At 57.6% G+C, this 14,814-nt stretch overlaps 2 protein-coding genes and 2 non-coding genes across 5 annotated transcripts; 2 read left to right on the top strand and 2 right to left on the bottom strand.

Annotated features, from left to right (window-relative positions):
• Positions 1–3,481: 3,481 nt before the first annotated feature.
• GAMT (guanidinoacetate N-methyltransferase) lies at positions 3,482–6,508 on the top strand. The gene is made up of 6 exons (XM_065918489.1): positions 3,482–3,730; positions 4,720–4,865; positions 4,984–5,047; positions 5,335–5,402; positions 5,606–5,716; positions 6,179–6,508. Exons 1-6 carry the CDS (start codon positions 3,550–3,552, stop codon positions 6,317–6,319), a joined length of 711 nt encoding a protein of 236 aa, XP_065774561.1. The 5' UTR covers positions 3,482–3,549; the 3' UTR covers positions 6,320–6,508.
• A 432-nt stretch (positions 6,509–6,940) lies between these two features.
• On the bottom strand, positions 6,941–12,931 carry NDUFS7 (NADH:ubiquinone oxidoreductase core subunit S7). 2 transcript variants are annotated; one of them, XM_065918491.1, is made up of 8 exons: positions 12,817–12,931; positions 11,114–11,147; positions 10,146–10,214; positions 9,670–9,787; positions 8,263–8,442; positions 8,128–8,174; positions 7,601–7,689; positions 6,941–7,104 (listed from the first exon to the last, which is right to left on the bottom strand). In XM_065918491.1, the coding sequence occupies exons 1-8, from the start codon at positions 12,830–12,832 to the stop codon at positions 7,007–7,009; spliced, it is 651 nt and encodes a 216-aa protein (XP_065774563.1). In that variant the 5' UTR covers positions 12,833–12,931; the 3' UTR covers positions 6,941–7,006. The 2 variants fall into 2 exon arrangements, with proteins under 2 accessions (XP_065774563.1, XP_065774562.1); XM_065918490.1 differs by lacking the exon at positions 12,817–12,931 and adding an exon at positions 12,627–12,785.
• A 164-nt stretch (positions 12,932–13,095) lies between these two features.
• TRNAN-GUU (transfer RNA asparagine (anticodon GUU)) lies at positions 13,096–13,169 on the bottom strand. Its single transcript has one exon. It is a non-coding gene; the product is annotated as a tRNA-Asn (tRNA).
• A 132-nt stretch (positions 13,170–13,301) lies between these two features.
• On the top strand, positions 13,302–13,374 carry TRNAF-GAA (transfer RNA phenylalanine (anticodon GAA)). Its single transcript has one exon. It is a non-coding gene; the product is annotated as a tRNA-Phe (tRNA).
• Positions 13,375–14,814: the final 1,440 nt, after the last annotated feature.

The raw sequence follows: 14,814 nt of genomic DNA, 5'->3' as shown, positions 1-14,814 counted from the left end.
GGGCACGCACGCTAGGCTCTCTTGAGAAAAGTGGACACAAGGAACCACCATGTGTCGTTTATTTGAAGACATCAGCGGGGCAAGAGTAGTCACTCCACTGAGAGAAGAGGACACCAGCCACTGAGGCTGGAACAGAGACCCCTGGGCTGAGTTGCCAGCCAGGTTGTGCTATGCTCTCAGCCACTCTTGGGGATGGAGTCCCGGCTGTTTGCCGGCAACTACTGGGAAGTGGCAGCCTGACCAGACACGGGAGGTTCCATGTCTCCTGACAGCAAAGCTGCAGGTGACAGTGCTGACTCCCTCCTCTGCCCATGGCTTCCTCTTAGGGTCTGAGTGGGTAGCAGCTTCTGAGAGTGACCCCTACCTCATAGGCTCCTGGGGTCCCTACCCTTGTGCACCTGGCTTCTAACCAATAGGACATGACCAGGGTGTGAGGATGTCCTGTGACCAGACTGTAAATGGTTCTGACTTCCGTCTTGCTAGAAGCCAAGGTGAAAATTCAGAAAGACCTACGTGGCCAGGAACTGAATGCAGCCAACTGCCAGTGAGCAACCCTGGAAGTGGACCCATCCCCAGCTGGGGTTTCAGATGAGTCCCCCAGCCCTGGGCAGCATCTCAGTTGCAGCCATGCCACAGACTGTGAAGCAGAGGACCTGCTAAGCTGCACCTGAATCTGACCCACAGAAAGATGCTAAACTGGGTTGTTTTAAGCGGCTACATTTGGGGCAGTCTGTTATATAGCAATAGCAATGAGGGCTTCTCTGGAGGCTCAGCAGTAAAGAACACACCTGCCAATGCTGGAGATGTGGGTTCGATCCCTGGGTCTGGACGATCCCTTGGGGGATGGAAATGGAAACCCACTCCAGTGTTCTTGCCTGGAGAATTTCATGGACAGAGGAGCCTGACGGGCTACAGTCCATGGGGTCACAGAGAGTCAGACATGACTTTGTGACTGAACAACAACAATAGCTAATGAATACAGCCTGCCTTCCCCTGTCTCTGGCTGGGCATTCTGGGGCATTGCTTGAATTGGGTGACATTAGTGAGTGCCTCCTGTGTACATGGGTGGCTCAAGGATACTGGGGTGCATGCCTGCAAAGCCTCCACCACAGTGCCCAGTACAGCCGTAACTAGACAACATGAACTCATGTGAGACAAAAAGCAGTGTGAGCCGAGCCCTGGTGCCTGGGACATCTATTCACTGTGCCTCTTCCTGAGAGTCTCTTCCATCCAGACCATATGAGAACCAATGTACCCCTAAGATTTAATCAAGCACTTTCTGTTTACCAGGTGGGTCAGACAGACAATACCACCTTAAAGAAATACCTTCAGTGAGTAAAATACCAAAGAGAGGTGCCAGAGATAGAACAGCTTCAAATGGGCTGTACTCAGCCTGGAAGGGGGTTGCCTCCCAGAGGAGGTGTGGCTGCAGCCATGAAGCAGAAAGAGAAGACAACCAGGCCAGGATAGTAGAGAAGCTGTCCAGGCAGGGGAGAGTGTGTGTGCAAAGGACTGGGGGCAGGAAGGACACAGGAGCTCTGCAGAGGGTGGGCAGGGCCTGTGGGGAGGAGTCTGGAGCCAGGTCAGGGCTGTTAGCAGCCATCCAGAGGCGGACACAGAAGGGGTTGGCTTGTTGTTGTTCATTCGCTGTCATGTCCAACTCTCTCTGACCCCGTGGATTGCATCACGCCAGGCTCCCTGTCCAACACTATTTCCTACAGTTTGCTCAGATTCATGTCCATTGAGTCGATGATGTTATCTAACAGTCTCATTCTCTGTCACTCTCTTCTCCTCTTGCCTTCAATCTTTCCCAGCATCAGGATTTTTTCCAATGAGTCAGCTCTTTGGTGGCCAAAGTATTGGAGCTTCAGCATTAGCCCTTTCAATGAATATTCAGGATTGATTTCCTTTAGGATTGACTGGTTTGATCTTCTTGCAATTCAAAGGGCTCTCAAGAGACTTCTCCAGCACTATAGTTCAAAAGCATCAGTTCTTCCGCCCTCAGCCTTCTTTATGGTTCAACTCTCACAACTGTACGTGACTACTGGGAAAGCCATAGCTTTGGCTGTATGGATCTTTGTTCAGACCTCAGCCTCTTTGGGCCTCAGTTTTCCCACATGTTCACTGGGATGTGCAAAAGGTTTGGCAGGGATGGAGTGTTCCAGATTCACACCCAGGGGCCCCCGGTGTGCAGACAGACAGGAAAAGGAAGAGCCTGGAAGACATCCCAGCTACACTTGGGGCTGGGTCCCAGCATGGCAGGCAGAGGACATAGCTGACTCCCAGGCTGCCCTGGGGCGAGACAGCAGGGGTGGGCTGTCCTGCCTACTGTCCTGGGGAGGAGGATCTGGCAACTGCTGACTGCTGGGGTGGGTGTTTCAGTCCCAGCGCTAGAGGCCTCTGTGCCCTGAGCTGCTCATAGGCCTCTGGGGTCTCAGGTGGCTTTGGGTGGGGGGATGATCTGAGCTCAAGAGGGGTGGTCAGGGTTTGTTCTGGGTCCCTGCACCCGTGCACTCACAGCCGTGAGGTTGCCAGCTTTGCCTGTGGAGCATTAGTTTCTCCACCTGTAAAATGAGGCGGGATAAGGGAACTCCCTGGTGATCCAGGGGCTGGGACTTGGTGGCGCTTTCACTGTGCATCCAAGTTTCAATCCTTGGTCAGGGAATAAAATCCCATAAGCCATGTGGCACGTCCAAAACTAAAAATTAAATAAATAAGATAAAAATGACGAGGATAAAAGAAGCCACTGCAACACTTCTGAAGGACGAATAATTGTAAACACTTTAGGGGCTTCCCTGGTGGCTCGGTGGTGAAGTATCAGCCTGCCAATGCAGAAGACCTGGGTTCAATCCCTGGTTCGGGAAGATCCCCCATGCCGTGGAACGGTTAAGCCCGTGTGCCACAACGCCTGAGCCCACACGCCACTGCTGCTGACGCCCAAGTGCCCGGGAGCCTGTGCTCTGCAACACGAGGGGCCAGCACAATGAGAAGCCTCGCGCTGCAGCCCGAGAGCAGCCCCCACCCTCGACAACCAGAGAAAAGGCCACGCGGCAGCGAGGACCCAGCACAGCCACAAATAAAGAAGAACAATTTAAAAAAAAAAAAAAAAAAAAAAAAAAAAAACACTTTAAAGCACTTCCAACCCTGCCTGGAAAATCCTTAGACCTTCACACTCCAGCAAGGAGGGGGATGTTGATGCAGTCGGTGGTGACAGATGAGGAAAGTGAGGCAGGAAAGCGACAGGGTGAGGACCCCGAGGGCTCCAGTGCCTGGTCTACCCGCCAGGCGCTGGAGGCTTAACGAGGAGGGACCGTCGAGGGGATCCGGGACCAACCGAGGGCCGCCTTTTCCACCACAGCCGCTAGAGGCCGCTCGTGCCGCCGCGCAATGAGCTCGCGCCATGTGCCCTGGGCTGTTCAACCCGCCCCCCCGCCCCGCCCCGCCCCGCCCCGCCCCGCCCCGCCCCGCCCCGCCCCCTGCCCAGAAGGCCCTGCAGGGACGCGGCCCTGCCCCTCCGGAGCTTGCAGGGTGTGCGGTCTATCCCGCAGCATGAGCGCCCCCGCCGCGACCCCTATCTTCGCGCCCGGCGAGAACTGCAGCCCCGCCTGGCGGGCTGCGCCCGCGGCCTACGACGCGTCGGACACGCACCTGCAGATCCTGGGCAAGCCGGTGATGGAGCGCTGGGAGACCCCCTACATGCACGCGCTGGCGGCTGCCGCCGCCTCCAGAGGTAGCCCGGCCCGGCGAGCGGGGCCGACCGAGGCCAGCCCGCTCTCCGGCGACGCGGCGGAGTCTCTATGCGCCTTCTTTCCTCGCCTGGAATGTAGGGCCGCTCGCGAGGGCAGCGGGGTTATCCTGGGGGCGCTGCGGGCGCCTTGAGTACCAGGAAAGCCCTCTCCAGGAGCACTGACGCCCCGACTCAGTGATGGGGGTGAATCGGGGGATGGGATTCAGATGCGGAACTCAGCCTCCGGTCCCCCACCCCCACCCCGCGCGAGGTCGAGGACGGGGAATGGCAGCCTGGCGAGGTGCTGCCCAAGCCCACGTGGGGACTTCTACCTAGGAGTCGCGGGAGGCCCGCCTCAGCTAAGAATAGCTTCGGGAAAGCTGAGGCCGGGAGACAGCTGTCGAAGGCGGCCCTGCACCAGGTGTCAGAGCCCATGGGGTGCTCAGGAATCCCCACGACCCCAGAGGCTGTGCATGCCACCTCTGGGCCTCTGTGTCCCCATCTACCAAATGGGCACAGCCAGTGTCCCTGCCTAGTTAGGGTGTTTCTCTGCCTCCGTCTTTGACCCAAAGGGGATCAATCTCCGCCCTCCTGTTCCAGGCCTGGGCCTTGAATCCTGGTTCTTCCTTGTCCTTTGTTGACTTCACTGTTGCGGGGCTGCGGGACTGCCCAAATTGGCAGATAAGCACCCTCAGTGTAAACAGCCTGGGCCAGGGCTCAAAGTCCAGGGTCTGTCCTGCCTCCTGGCCTGGCCAGCCCAGTGGCCGTTGTCCGGGGCCTCCCTGGCAGGCCACCCTCCCTGGCTGCTGGCCCAGGCCCACGCTGTTCCCTCTCAGAGCTGCTGTGTTCTGTCCCACCTCTGCTCTGCTGTGTCGCTCGGTCCTTGTGGCAAATGTTTCTCCCCGTCAAAGCCCTGCCCCCGTTCCCCCTCCTCCACGTGGCCTCATCAGCCCCACCCAGCGGGTTAACACCTGGGCTCTCTGTCTGCCTAGGGGGCCGGGTACTAGAAGTGGGCTTCGGCATGGCCATCGCAGCCACAAAGGTGCAGGAGGCTCCCATCGAGGAGCACTGGATCATCGAGTGCAACGAGGGCGTCTTCCAGCGGCTCCAGGATTGGGCCCTGCAGCAGTCACATAAGGTGCCTGTTTCTGCCCTTGGTCCCTGTCTTCAGGATGAAGGCCTTGCCCCTTCCCTTGTAACAGATGGGAGTTCTGGGCCCCCTCTGACCTAGCCTTCTTTTTCTCCTCTGCCCCAAGGTGGTTCCCTTGAAAGGCCTGTGGGAGGAGGTGGCACCCACCCTGCCAGACAGTCACTTTGATGGTGAGGGGCTCTGGGAGCTGGCGGGGGGGGCCTCTGCTGGGTCTGCCAGCCCCTCTGCCTGCTTATGAAGCCTCGACGTTTCACTGGGGCGCAGAGCCTAGAGGCAGGCACGGGCGGATGCACGTCCAGGAGCCTGGCACGCAGGTGTGCATATACCTCCTGAAGGACGGAAGAGACATGATGCGTACAAGTGGCTGTGGCACTTCGGGCCTCCCTGAGGCTCCTACTGGCAGCCCTGCCCAGTGAGGCTGCCTCCCCAACCGTGTGACTTCCATCCTCCCACACAGGGATCCTGTATGATACGTACCCACTGTCGGAGGAGACCTGGCACACTCACCAGTTCAACTTCATTCGGGTAGGGCCACTGATGGTGGAATGTGGGCTACCAGCCCCAGGATGGAGGGCCAACCCCGTGGGGGGCACCTGCTGTCCATGCAGGGGTCACCTCTCCTTCCACTATTCCCCTGACCTGCCAGGAGGTGGGAGGTCCGCTGGGAACACCTCTGCCCACCCTCACATCCCTTCCTGACCACTGTTCACCCTCACCCCCACTCCCAGGACCATGCCTTCCGCCTGCTGAAGCCAGGGGGTGTCCTCACCTACTGTAACCTCACCTCCTGGGGGGAGCTGATGAAGACCAAGTATTCGGACATCACTACCATGTTTGAGGTGCCCCACCCCCATCCCGGGCAGTGACTCTGGGTGGGGAGGCAGCTGTGATCTGGGGAGGGTCCCTGGCTTCCGCCGGCCCTAGGGGCTGATCTCAGTGGACTTGTACATCAGGAGAGGTCAGTCTCTCCAGACTGACATCTGGTGGCTCCCCCAGGCCCTGGGGATACAGGGATGCAGCCCAGAGTCCCCACACTCCTCCCTCTGCCCTCCTGCACCCAGGCTTCTCTTTATTCGTCTGGCCACCTTTGTCTCGGGCCTTTGCCCACTTGGTTTCCTCTATCTGCGAAGACGAACTAGGCGATACACCCTAACAGCCTGGAAGTGGTGTTTGAACACCCGGAGACACCCACACCCAGGCCTCCGACCCCACCTAGGTCCCAGGGTACCTGGCAGAGGGGCGGACAGCAGAGGTCACCACTGCCCCCCACTCCCTGTGACCTGGCGCCTCCCTCTGGCTAGGAGACGCAGGTGCCGGCCCTGCTGGAGGCGGGCTTCCGGCGGGATAACATCCGCACGCAGGTCTTGGAGCTGGTCCCGCCAGCCGACTGCCGCTACTACTCCTTCCCGCGGATGATCACGCCCCTGGTCACCAAGCACTGAGCCCAAGGGCCAGCTGCCCACGCTCCCTGGGGGACCTGGGTTTCGGGAACCCCTACCCCTACTCAGTGCCTTTGTGATGGAATTGAGGGCTCCAACCCTCAGCCCTGGTCCAGACCCACGCCAGCTTCCCTGTCCCTCTGCCAGAGGACCTGGGGATGAAATAAACGCTAACGCTGGTCTGGCCCATCAGCAGTGGGACACAAGTGTGTGTTTGCTTTTACTTTTCCTGCCTCTCCAAAGAATGGTAAAAGGAAAGAAATCTGCTACAAGGGCTTTTAGGAGCCAGTGGCCATTCCCCACTAGTTTCCCGATCTCCCGTCCAGCCCTTGGCAGACACTGACAATCAATCACCGATGGCCCGTCCCGCCCTCCCGCTGGTGGGCACCTGAGGTCCTCAGAAGAGGCGGAACTAGGTCAGGGCCACACAGGGTGGCAGCCCCAAGATCCAGACCCTCTGGTCCCACCCAGTCAGGCTGCACCCCAACTCTCCCATCATTCTGTTTCCTCTGACTCGATGCCCTCCCGGGGCCTCAGCTTCCCCCTACGCGAGCGAGAGCAAGGCCCCGCCCTCCCCGCAGGCCCCCAGGCCCGCCTACAGAGCACGCTGGGCGGGAGCGCAGGGAAGGTTGATCGGGTTTATTGACCGCCTCTTGGGGGGACGATGCACAGGGCGGCCGGGCGCCAGCACTACCTGCGGTACCAGATCCGCAACCTCTTTTCCCGTTTGATCTTCTTCTGCAGCTGCAGAATGCCGTAGAGCAGGGCCTCGGCCGTAGGCGGGCAGCCTAGAGGGGAGCAGTGCGAGTGGTGCCTCAAGCTCCTGACTCCTTCAACCAACACCAGTTGGGATGGGCTTGGGGTGGGCAGGTGGGCGGGGCCACCCTCGGGGCCCAAGCCCGCCAGACGGAATGAACCCAGGACTGACTTCCAGGCCAAGACGTGGGCGGGGGAAGGCCAGAAGGGCCCCGCCCAGGTGATCTGTCCTGTCCACGGCCCTCACCCCCACGTTACCTGGCTCGGGACCCAGGAGACAAGTGTGGGCAGCCTGCTGACACCCAGGCCACACTGCCCCGCCCCCCAGGGCCCTTTCAAAGAGGTGGGGGCAGACTGGAGCGAGCTGAATCTGGGTAGTCAAAGACCTACAGCTGGGAAGACCTTTCCAGGGACGACGGGGAAAAGGCTGGGGTGTCACTCTTCTGGGACCCTAGGTCTGCTCATGCTTCACAGGGCGAGCCCTCTCAATGGGGGAGACGGGGTTCTATGCGCCCCATGGGGGCTCACCTGGGACGTAGATGTCCACTGGAACGATGCGGTCGCAGCCCCGCACCACTGAGTAGGAGTAGTGGTAGTAGCCACCTCCGTTGGCGCAGCTGGGGGAGGGGAGCGGGGTTGTGAGGGCCTTTCCCACCAACCTGGCCACCTCTCTCCCCACTCCCAGCCCCCAACCCACACCTCTTCCATAGATACGATGGGTGCACAACACTAAATGCGCCAAAACCCACGGAACAGTACACTTCGAAATGGAGAATTTTATAGTATGTCAATTCCACCTCTACCAAGAAATTAGATGACTACACAGCCTTTAATGGCGTGGAGAAATAGGAGCTGGCCAGGTGGGGAGAAGGCAGCAGCCCCCCAGAGCAGGATGTACCTCCCATGGTCCTACCGTGGACACAGACAGGAATAGGCTGTGGGATGGGGACATTCTGGACTACCCCCGTCAGAAGGCAGCACAGAAAGGAGACAGGAGAGAGGCCAGTGTGTCACCGGCCTATCTGTCATCCGACCCTGCCCCGCTGGGCACTCACCTCCCCATGGATACGACGTAGCGGGGCTCTGGCATCTGGTCATAGACCTGGAAGAGACAGGCAGGAGTCTGTGTGCGGCTCAAGGCTGGGGGGTGGGGGATGGGGAGTAAGGGTGAGCCTTGGGGCTGGGCCCACCTTGCGGAGCGCAGGGGCCATCTTGTTGGTGAGCGTCCCAGCAACGATCATCACATCAGACTGGCGTGGGCTGGCACGGAAGACCACGCCAAAGCGGTCCATGTCATAGCGGGGTGCCGCCATGTGCATCATCTCCACGGCACAGCAGGCCAGGCCGAAGGTCATGGGCCACATCGAGCTCTGCAGGGCAGGGTGGGTAGCCAGTGAGCACACTGAGAGGCCCACCATGTTTAAAGAAATTGGGCGATTTCACAAAGGAAAATCCAAATGCCTAGCCTTTCTTCAAAGATGACACCTTAGCCCACAGTGACTACATAACCTCCAAACCCAAAGGCATTCTGGATGCTGGTCATCAGCCTGAGCATGCTGCCCCAGCACAGGACTGCCTGCCAGGAGGGGAAAGTGAGTTTGGCCAGTGGGTCCATGCTTCCCAGCAGCCACATTACCAAAAAGAAAAACAAACAGAAAAGCCCTAAAACCAAGTGCAAATAGTTTTAATGATACAGTGCACACAACCCCAGTCTCCCCTAAATCTGGCCTCCAATATGGCACATGCTGCTCTGAGCACCCAGTGATTACACCTGGCACAGATTTAGAGCTTGCGACTAAGCCCCTGCAGGGCCTTGTTCCCAACAGTGCCTGAACTCAAAGGACCAATTCCTCCAGGAAGGCCTTCTGGATGCATCCTGACTTCCCTCCGACTTGTGGTGTCTGATTCCCACCACCCCCCACCCCCCTAGCTGTTCTCTCTGCTTGTCTGTGTCCATTCTGGGATCTGGTTAAGGTCCCTGCTGCCTGCAGATGTGCTAATTCAGGTGACAGGGCTTAGGCCACCCAGAGGGCAAGGGCAGCCCAACATGGCAGGGCACCCAAGCGGTGCCCACAGTGGCCGACTCCACAGTGCCTGGCCACAGTGACAAGGCCACCCTGGAGCTGCAGGTCTGGAGGGGCGCTCACTGCAGCCCTGCTGGTCACACATGGACATTGTACAGCACCATCAATGGGGGCCTGTTCCCCAGCGGGGCGCCCTAGGGGCACTGAAAGGAGCCCCTGTCATAGGGCAGAGGACACGTGTCCTGAGGGAGACACAGATGAGCACAAGGATAGCAGACTGTCCCAAGGTCAACACGGGGGGGCGGGGTGGAAGTTAGGATATCTGCTGGGAAGGAGCTACTGTTTTCATCACCCATTTCCAGTTAAAAACATGGGTTTTACATTAAAAGAGAAAAAAGAGGAACAGAAGACAGAAGGACAGGAAGGAGGTGGATCATCCTCTCTGGGAGGTGGCAGGGGGAAGGGCAGAGATCCTGAGAATCAGAGCCTCAGGTCTTCACACAGAGGGGCCTGGCCCGCTCTGTGGACACTTGGCAGCAGGGGCCTGAGGGACGGAGACAGGGAGGGGCTCACCCGGCGTGCCCAGTTGATGAGGTCGTCCAGCTTGGCCACCACATACTCGCCCCGGCTGCTGGGAAGTGCGGCAGGTTTGGGGACCACGGCTCTGGCCTGGGATACGGCAGGCTGGGTGCTGGACACAGACACATGGCATGGGGAGGCGTCAGCCAGGCAGGCGCCCCCTCTGCCCCCACCTGCTGCCCAGGCCTGGGGCAGGACATGCCTCATTGCAGTCCCAGTGGGACCTTGTCCTCTCAAGGACTTGGTCTCCTCAACTGGAAAACAGGTTTGGCTGACACTCTGTCAGGAAGCTCCTGGTCTGGACATGTGCAGCGATCAGTCTGGATGTGCAGGAGGGGGCTGGGCAGGACTCTGAGGGCAGGGATCCCTGGTATGGCCCCACTGGGTGGTGGGAGGGCCCCAGGGTTACCACAGGCCACTGCTGTGCAGGCAGGGGTGGTGGGGCTAGCTCTCAGGAAGGCCGGCCTTACCTGCTCGGGCTGTCAGCGGCCATGCTCGAATGGACCCCGCGCACCTGCAGAGCAGCACCCATGCCAGAGCTGTCAAGAGACGGACCACACATGACAGGGAGCCCAGGGCGCCTGCTGACAGGGTCACCCCGGGACAAGCATGGGGGGACCGACCAGGGGCCAAATATAGCCCCCCGCTTGTTTTTGTAAATTAAGTTTTACGGACACACAGCCATGCCCGTTCACTTTCTTGGTGGCTACGGCTGTTTTCAAAGAGCCAGAGTCGAAAATGTCCACTATTTGGCCCTTTGCATAAACAAATCTGCTGATCCCTGATCTAGAGTACCTGCTCTGCATCTGAAATTTTCCTTGTTTTCCCACTTTCCCTTTGCTTTGCATTATCTATTTTATTCCCAGGGGAAAACCCTATCAAAATAAAATCAGCCCAAATCCACACCATCCTCAGAGCCCCCAACTCCCCTCCATTAAGAAGACCCTCCCCTGGGGTTTGGGGGAGAATGGATACATGTATATATATGACTGAGCCTCTTCACTGTTCACTGGAACTATCACAACATTGTTAATCAGCTGCAACCCAAGACAAAATGTTTTTGGTATTAAAAAAAAAAAACAGAAGACCCTCCCCTGAGATCTGCTGTGTCCCTGAAAGCTCGGGGCTGGGGCTGGATTTCTGGGCTTTGTTTGCACCAAGGCCCTGGCAGCCACCTGCCTTCCCGTCCCAAGGAGGTCTGCACAGGGCTGCTGCCTGAGCAAATGTACCAGAAGCCTTCCAGTGCCAGGTAATGGCTGAGTTGAGGGCACGAGAGCAGGGAGACATGGGTCTGGAGGCCAGGCGGCCGCCAACCTGGTGCTGCTGGAGGACCCTCCCGAGTCTGAGGCACCCTATTGGCCCCATTTAAGCCCCTCCCGGCCAGGGCCTCACTGCTATGGGTAGAGGGTCAGGATCAGAGCCGGAGGCAGGCACTCACCGCACAGCAAGGATCGGGCGGAGCAGGCGGGAAGCTGCAGAGAGAACCACAGGGTGGAGGCAGTGAGTGGGCAGTGAGCTGAGACAGCATCAGAGGCCACACCGGCCGGGAATGTCCAGCCAGGCAATTGCCTGCCAGAACCTAGCAGCCCCTCTCTCTCACCCTCAGTCTATCTAGACTCCATTTAACAAATATTTGGTACAGAGCGATCTTTCAGGGAACTTCCCTGGTGGTCGAGGGGTCAGGACTCCGTGCTTCCACTGCAAGGGGCCCGAGTTTGACCCCTGGTCAGGGAACTAAGATTCTGCAAGCTGTGAGGTATAGCCAAAAAAAAAAGCCATCTTTCAGAATATGAAGCAGACACCAGACAGTGTCCAGTGTCATCCCCCTGTTTCCAATGACACAGTCCACACTGGAGGCCAGTGCTCCTTTCCTCAGGCACATCAGTGTCCCACCTGCCTCAGGGCCTTGCACTTGCCATGCTCTCTGCCTGGAGCACCCGGCCCTTCTTGTGGGACGGGTTTCAGCTCAACTGCCTGGGTCTACACTAGCTTCCTAGGTCCTCCTGATCCTGCCACATCCGCATGTTCTTGTGCGGTGCCTGCCTGCCCCAGATGCAAGGGCCTCCCTGGCTTCCCTTAGTGTCTGTCATGGCCTTGACTCAGACAGACAGATGTGTGTCAAGTCAACATATCCACAGACTTCAGCGAGGCTCCAGGCCCTGGGCTGGGAGTTTCGGAGTCCCAGAGGCTGGGTAACTCTGACTCCTGTGTGAGCTGCCTCTCTCTCAGCCTTGGCCCCCCAACCTGACCTTAGGGCTTTGGATAAATTCACAGCACAGTAAATGGCTTTCACCTCCAAGGTGAGGGAATTCCAACCTCTGGTCCAGACTTAGCAAGAGGCTTTTGGTAAGGATTCAGAAGGCTGGTGAACTTGTACGGGAAGGAAAAATATCCATTTTATTTATTTAGTATTTATTTAGTAAGTACCCACATCTTACTAAAAATTTGGCCTTTCCTTAAAATCTGAGTATAGCCAAAACTACAGCATTATTAGCAGGACGCAGGCATTTCACCAACAGAAATGACAATGATTTCTTAACTACGCCACAGGGACTGCTGCCAACCATGTGTAAAGGAACGTGCCCACTCCATTCCTTCAAGGACACAGCAGTTGGCAGAACCGCCACTAGACCCTGGCCTTCCAGGCATGACTAATGAAGCACCCGGACTGCGAACAGATTCCTGGTTCCCAGACAGTATCTTGACAGCTGTCGGGATACCCACTTTCCTTTACAATCCTGGGAATCCATCCTATGTGCTTAATCGCTAATCGGAGGAGGAAAGGGCCCTGGAGCAGCCAGGGTTAGGACGCCTGCTCAGCCGGTGACCGACCCCTTCCCAGGGTGGCAGGCTGCCCTGAGTCGCGTTCCGGCCCTGCCAGGGCGCGTGACCTCCAGGGGTCCCAGCCTCTCTCTGGGCCTCACTTTTCTCCCTGTCAGGGCTGTACCCACCGGCGCCGCCTCTTCCCGGGAATTTCAGAGGCAGCATCCTGGACGAAATGTGGGCCCCTTCTGCCCCAGCCTGGAATTCCTCCCAAAGATGGCAGCCTGTATCACACTCGGCTTCCGCTTGCCCGAGCGGCTGGGGGTAAAGTCTCCCGGAGAGACCCAAGCCCCGACCCCGCCGCCCCAACCCGCTCACCCGCCAGCGCCGCCATCTTGGCCTCGGCCTTCAGACAACCTCTACGGTCCGTCCTCTGTAGCGCTCCGGATGCCCCGGGCCGTCGCCCAAAGCGGCTCGACTGGTGCGGAAAAACCGGAACTCGGGTTGGGACGTTCCGCCACTGTGGACGCCCCACCGCCGCGCGATTGCGGACACCCCACGCGGAAATAGAACACAGAGGTGCGCGCGGAGAGTCTTAGCAAAAGGATGAGGGTAGCCCGCTCTGTTCTTACCCGGGGAAGCAAAAAGCGAAAGCTTCGTCCCTGGGTGGGCTCGAACCACCAACCTTTCGGTTAACAGCCGAACGCGCTAACCGATTGCGCCACAGAGACAGCGTTGCGACTCAGTTGCAGGCGCGACCCTACGAGGCATGCGCGGCCCGCATGGGCGGCCCGAGCTACGTCTGCGCTCGAGCCGCACAGAGCGGGGCGGAGTCGGGAGATGAGGGAAACACCTGCTATCTAGCCGAAATAGCTCAGTTGGGAGAGCGTTAGACTGAAGATCTAAAGGTCCCTGGTTCGATCCCGGGTTTCGGCAAAAGTTTTGGCGCTGCTAGCATCAGCCTTCTCTGACTCAGAGCTGATCCAGCTGCTCCCAGCTCGTTTACCAAGAATGTGTGGATGTTGACATTGGCTTATGCCAACGCGGGAGGGCTTGAATGGAAAAAGGCCTCAAATCCGACCCGCCCCGTCCCGCCAATCCCCAAAACTGTGATTCCAGCCCCAAAGCACCGCCCCCTCCTACCTCGATTTCCAATGTATTTTAAGTGGTAGGATTAGAACGAATGCTAATTGTAAAAGAAACACTGCTGAACACCAAGAGCGGCAAAAGGGAGTTTGCAAAAACACCTTTTTCTCCGATGTGTGTGTGTGTTTTTAAAGTTAAGTATATTTGGCTTCATTGAGTCTGTTGCTGCACAGGCTTTTCTGTTTTCGCAGAGCGGGACAGTAGTTGTGTCGCAGGGGCTTAGCTGCTCCGACGCATGTGGGATCTTCCTGATCAGGGATCCAACCCGTGACTCCTGCATTGGCAGGCAGACTCTATCTACCTCTGGACTGACATAATTTTGACAATCCTGTGGGGCACCTGTTCTAACCCATTTTATGTATAGGGAAATTGACGCTTAAACGGGGGAACTCAGGTGAGCAGCAGGACTCCTCCTGACGAGCGTAGAACAGCCCAGGGGTGTCGGGGAGCCTGGCGATCAAAGTCCGGGCAGGGGCAAGTGGCCTCTGGCCACCCTCACCATCCATCTCCAGCAAATGCAGGAGTAAAGAGCAGATGGGGCCAAGGGGAACCCTACAAGTCCTCAGTTCCCACGACTGGTCAGGCTGTGGAGCTGGGTTTTTGTTTTTTAAATTTAAATAAACCCAAATAAGTTAATTAATTAAAAAAAAATGAAGACCCAGCACAGCCAAAAATAAATAAATAAATAAATTTTAAGGTGGGGGTGGGGAGGGAAGGCTTCTCTGGTGGCTCATTGGTAAAGAATCCGCCTGTCAATGCAGGTGTTACAGGTTCAATCCCTGGTTCAGGAAGATCCTACATGCCCTGGAGCAACTAAGCCCTTGTGCTACAGCTATTGAGCCTGTGTTCTAGCACCCGAGAGCCACAATTACTGACCCAGGGGGTCCTAGAGCCTGTGCTCAGCAGCAAGAGAAGTCCTTGCAGTGATAAGACCACACATTGCAATTAGAGAGTGGTCCCTGCTCCCAAAACTAGAGAAAAGCACACACAGCAAAGGAGACCCAGCATAGCCACAAATAAATAAACTGTTGATCAGAGAAAAGTTGTGAACATAGTACGGAGCTTGCTATGCTCAACACCCAGTGTCCCCTATTGCTAACATCTTACACTCACGTTCACGATTCAGGAACCAATGTGGATACATCGCCAACATGATCATGTCACAGCTTTTTCAGGCTCCTGTTTTCTCATGTCCTAGTTCTGGGAGCCAGGCACCTGGGAGCCGAGCCC

The sequence above is a fragment of the Muntiacus reevesi genome, chromosome 1 (genome assembly GCF_963930625.1).
Source record: "Muntiacus reevesi chromosome 1, mMunRee1.1, whole genome shotgun sequence".
NCBI classification, from domain to species: Eukaryota; Metazoa; Chordata; class Mammalia; order Artiodactyla; family Cervidae; genus Muntiacus; species Muntiacus reevesi.
Note: the sequence above shows the minus strand (reverse complement) of the source record. Positions and strands in the feature narration are given on the sequence as shown.

Bases quoted from the DNA above. Each gene is read 5' to 3' on its own strand.
- GAMT (XM_065918489.1), top strand. From the start codon at position 3,550: ATGAGCGCCCCCGCCGCGACCCCTATCTTCGCGCCCGGCGAGAACTGC. The intron at 4,866-4,983 runs GTGCCTGTTTCT...CTCTGCCCCAAG, and splicing joins CCCTGCAGCAGTCACATAAG to GTGGTTCCCTTGAAAGGCCT. The intron at 5,403-5,605 runs GTAGGGCCACTG...CCCCACTCCCAG, and splicing joins ACCAGTTCAACTTCATTCGG to GACCATGCCTTCCGCCTGCT.
- NDUFS7 (XM_065918490.1), bottom strand. From the start codon at position 12,663: ATGCTGCCTCTGAAATTCCCGGGAAGAGGCGGCGCCG. The intron at 8,443-9,669 runs GTGAGCCCCTCC...CCTGCCCTGCAG, and splicing joins TCATCAACTGGGCACGCCGG to AGCTCGATGTGGCCCATGAC. The intron at 7,690-8,127 runs GTGAGTGCCCAG...CCCCTCCCCCAG, and splicing joins TACGTCGTATCCATGGGGAG to CTGCGCCAACGGAGGTGGCT.